The sequence below is a fragment of the Tupaia chinensis genome, unplaced genomic scaffold, assembly GCF_000334495.1.
Source record: "Tupaia chinensis unplaced genomic scaffold, TupChi_1.0 Scaffold138441_1, whole genome shotgun sequence".
Classification (NCBI taxonomy): domain Eukaryota; kingdom Metazoa; phylum Chordata; class Mammalia; order Scandentia; family Tupaiidae; genus Tupaia; species Tupaia belangeri.
In genome coordinates, this window is record NW_006198338.1 from 641,311 (window position 1) to 642,175 (window position 865).

At 63.7% G+C, this 865-nt stretch overlaps 1 protein-coding gene across 1 annotated transcript in view; it reads right to left on the reverse strand.

The window, feature by feature from the left end:
• The window catches only part of TTC21A (tetratricopeptide repeat domain 21A), a 51,309-nt gene extending 50,492 nt beyond the window's left edge, over positions 1 to 817 (reverse strand). The window contains exon 1 of the mRNA XM_006161346.3: positions 602 to 817. Coding sequence (XP_006161408.1) covers positions 602 to 628 — 27 coding nt within the window. The 5' untranslated portion in view covers positions 629 to 817. The remainder of the gene's footprint in view (positions 1 to 601) is intronic.
• Between the last annotated feature and the right edge of the window lie 48 nt (positions 818 to 865).

Consider the following 865-nt stretch of genomic DNA (forward strand, 5'->3'; position numbering starts at 1 on the left):
GATGTGTTGGATGTACGTGGTGGGTGTGTTGCTGGGTGTGCGGGCGTGGCTGCAGCTGCAGAAGTAAAAGATACTGCAGCTAAAGGGCTGACCCAGAGAAACCGGATGGAAGAGATGCCGTTGCAGGTACCCAGAGCGGGTTGCAGGTGCCCAGAGCAGAGACGGCTGTGGCCCTAGGCTAGGAGGTTAAATGCCACCAGGTCCAGGACTTGAACTGTGGAGCTGACTTTTCCTGTGAATAGGATTGGGAGATGGCTACGGGAAAGAGGTAAGGGTTAAGGCTGGGAGACCGAATGGTGGTGCCATCTACTGAGGACGGGGACTCAGAAGAGGCACAGGCGTGAGTGGAGGCAGAAAAGAGATGGGATGCGTCGGTTTGGGGAGCTCAGTCACCGCCAGGGGGTGCTAATTGGGAACTCGGGGTGCGCGGAAGGTTCGGAGCCGATGCACTTGCTAGGGAGAGAGGCATTAAGAGCAAGAGCGCCAGAGACAGCCGAGACAGAGAAGCGCCCGAGAGGTGGCAGGGGAGCGGCAGGCGGGGTTACCAGGCCCGCAGCGGAGTGTCCCAGAGGGACGGCCAGCGAGCGCCCTGGCCACGCACCATGAGGGAGGAGTCATCGCTGCCCATCTCCAGCCTCGGAGGCTCCGGATCTGCGTCTGGTGGGGCCTCGCGGAGCCCAGCTCCCGGGGCAGGGTCCTGGGCACGCCTCTCGCGGCCGGAAGTTGGAGGGGTGCGCGTCCTTGGAAACGGCGCTGCCTACCGGTTGCTAAGAGCCCGGCGTCAGAGGTGGGCGGAACAAGGCGCCCCGCGTGACGAGGCGCTGGTAATCGAGCGCGGAGAGCGCGAGTCCGCGCTGGTGGCGCC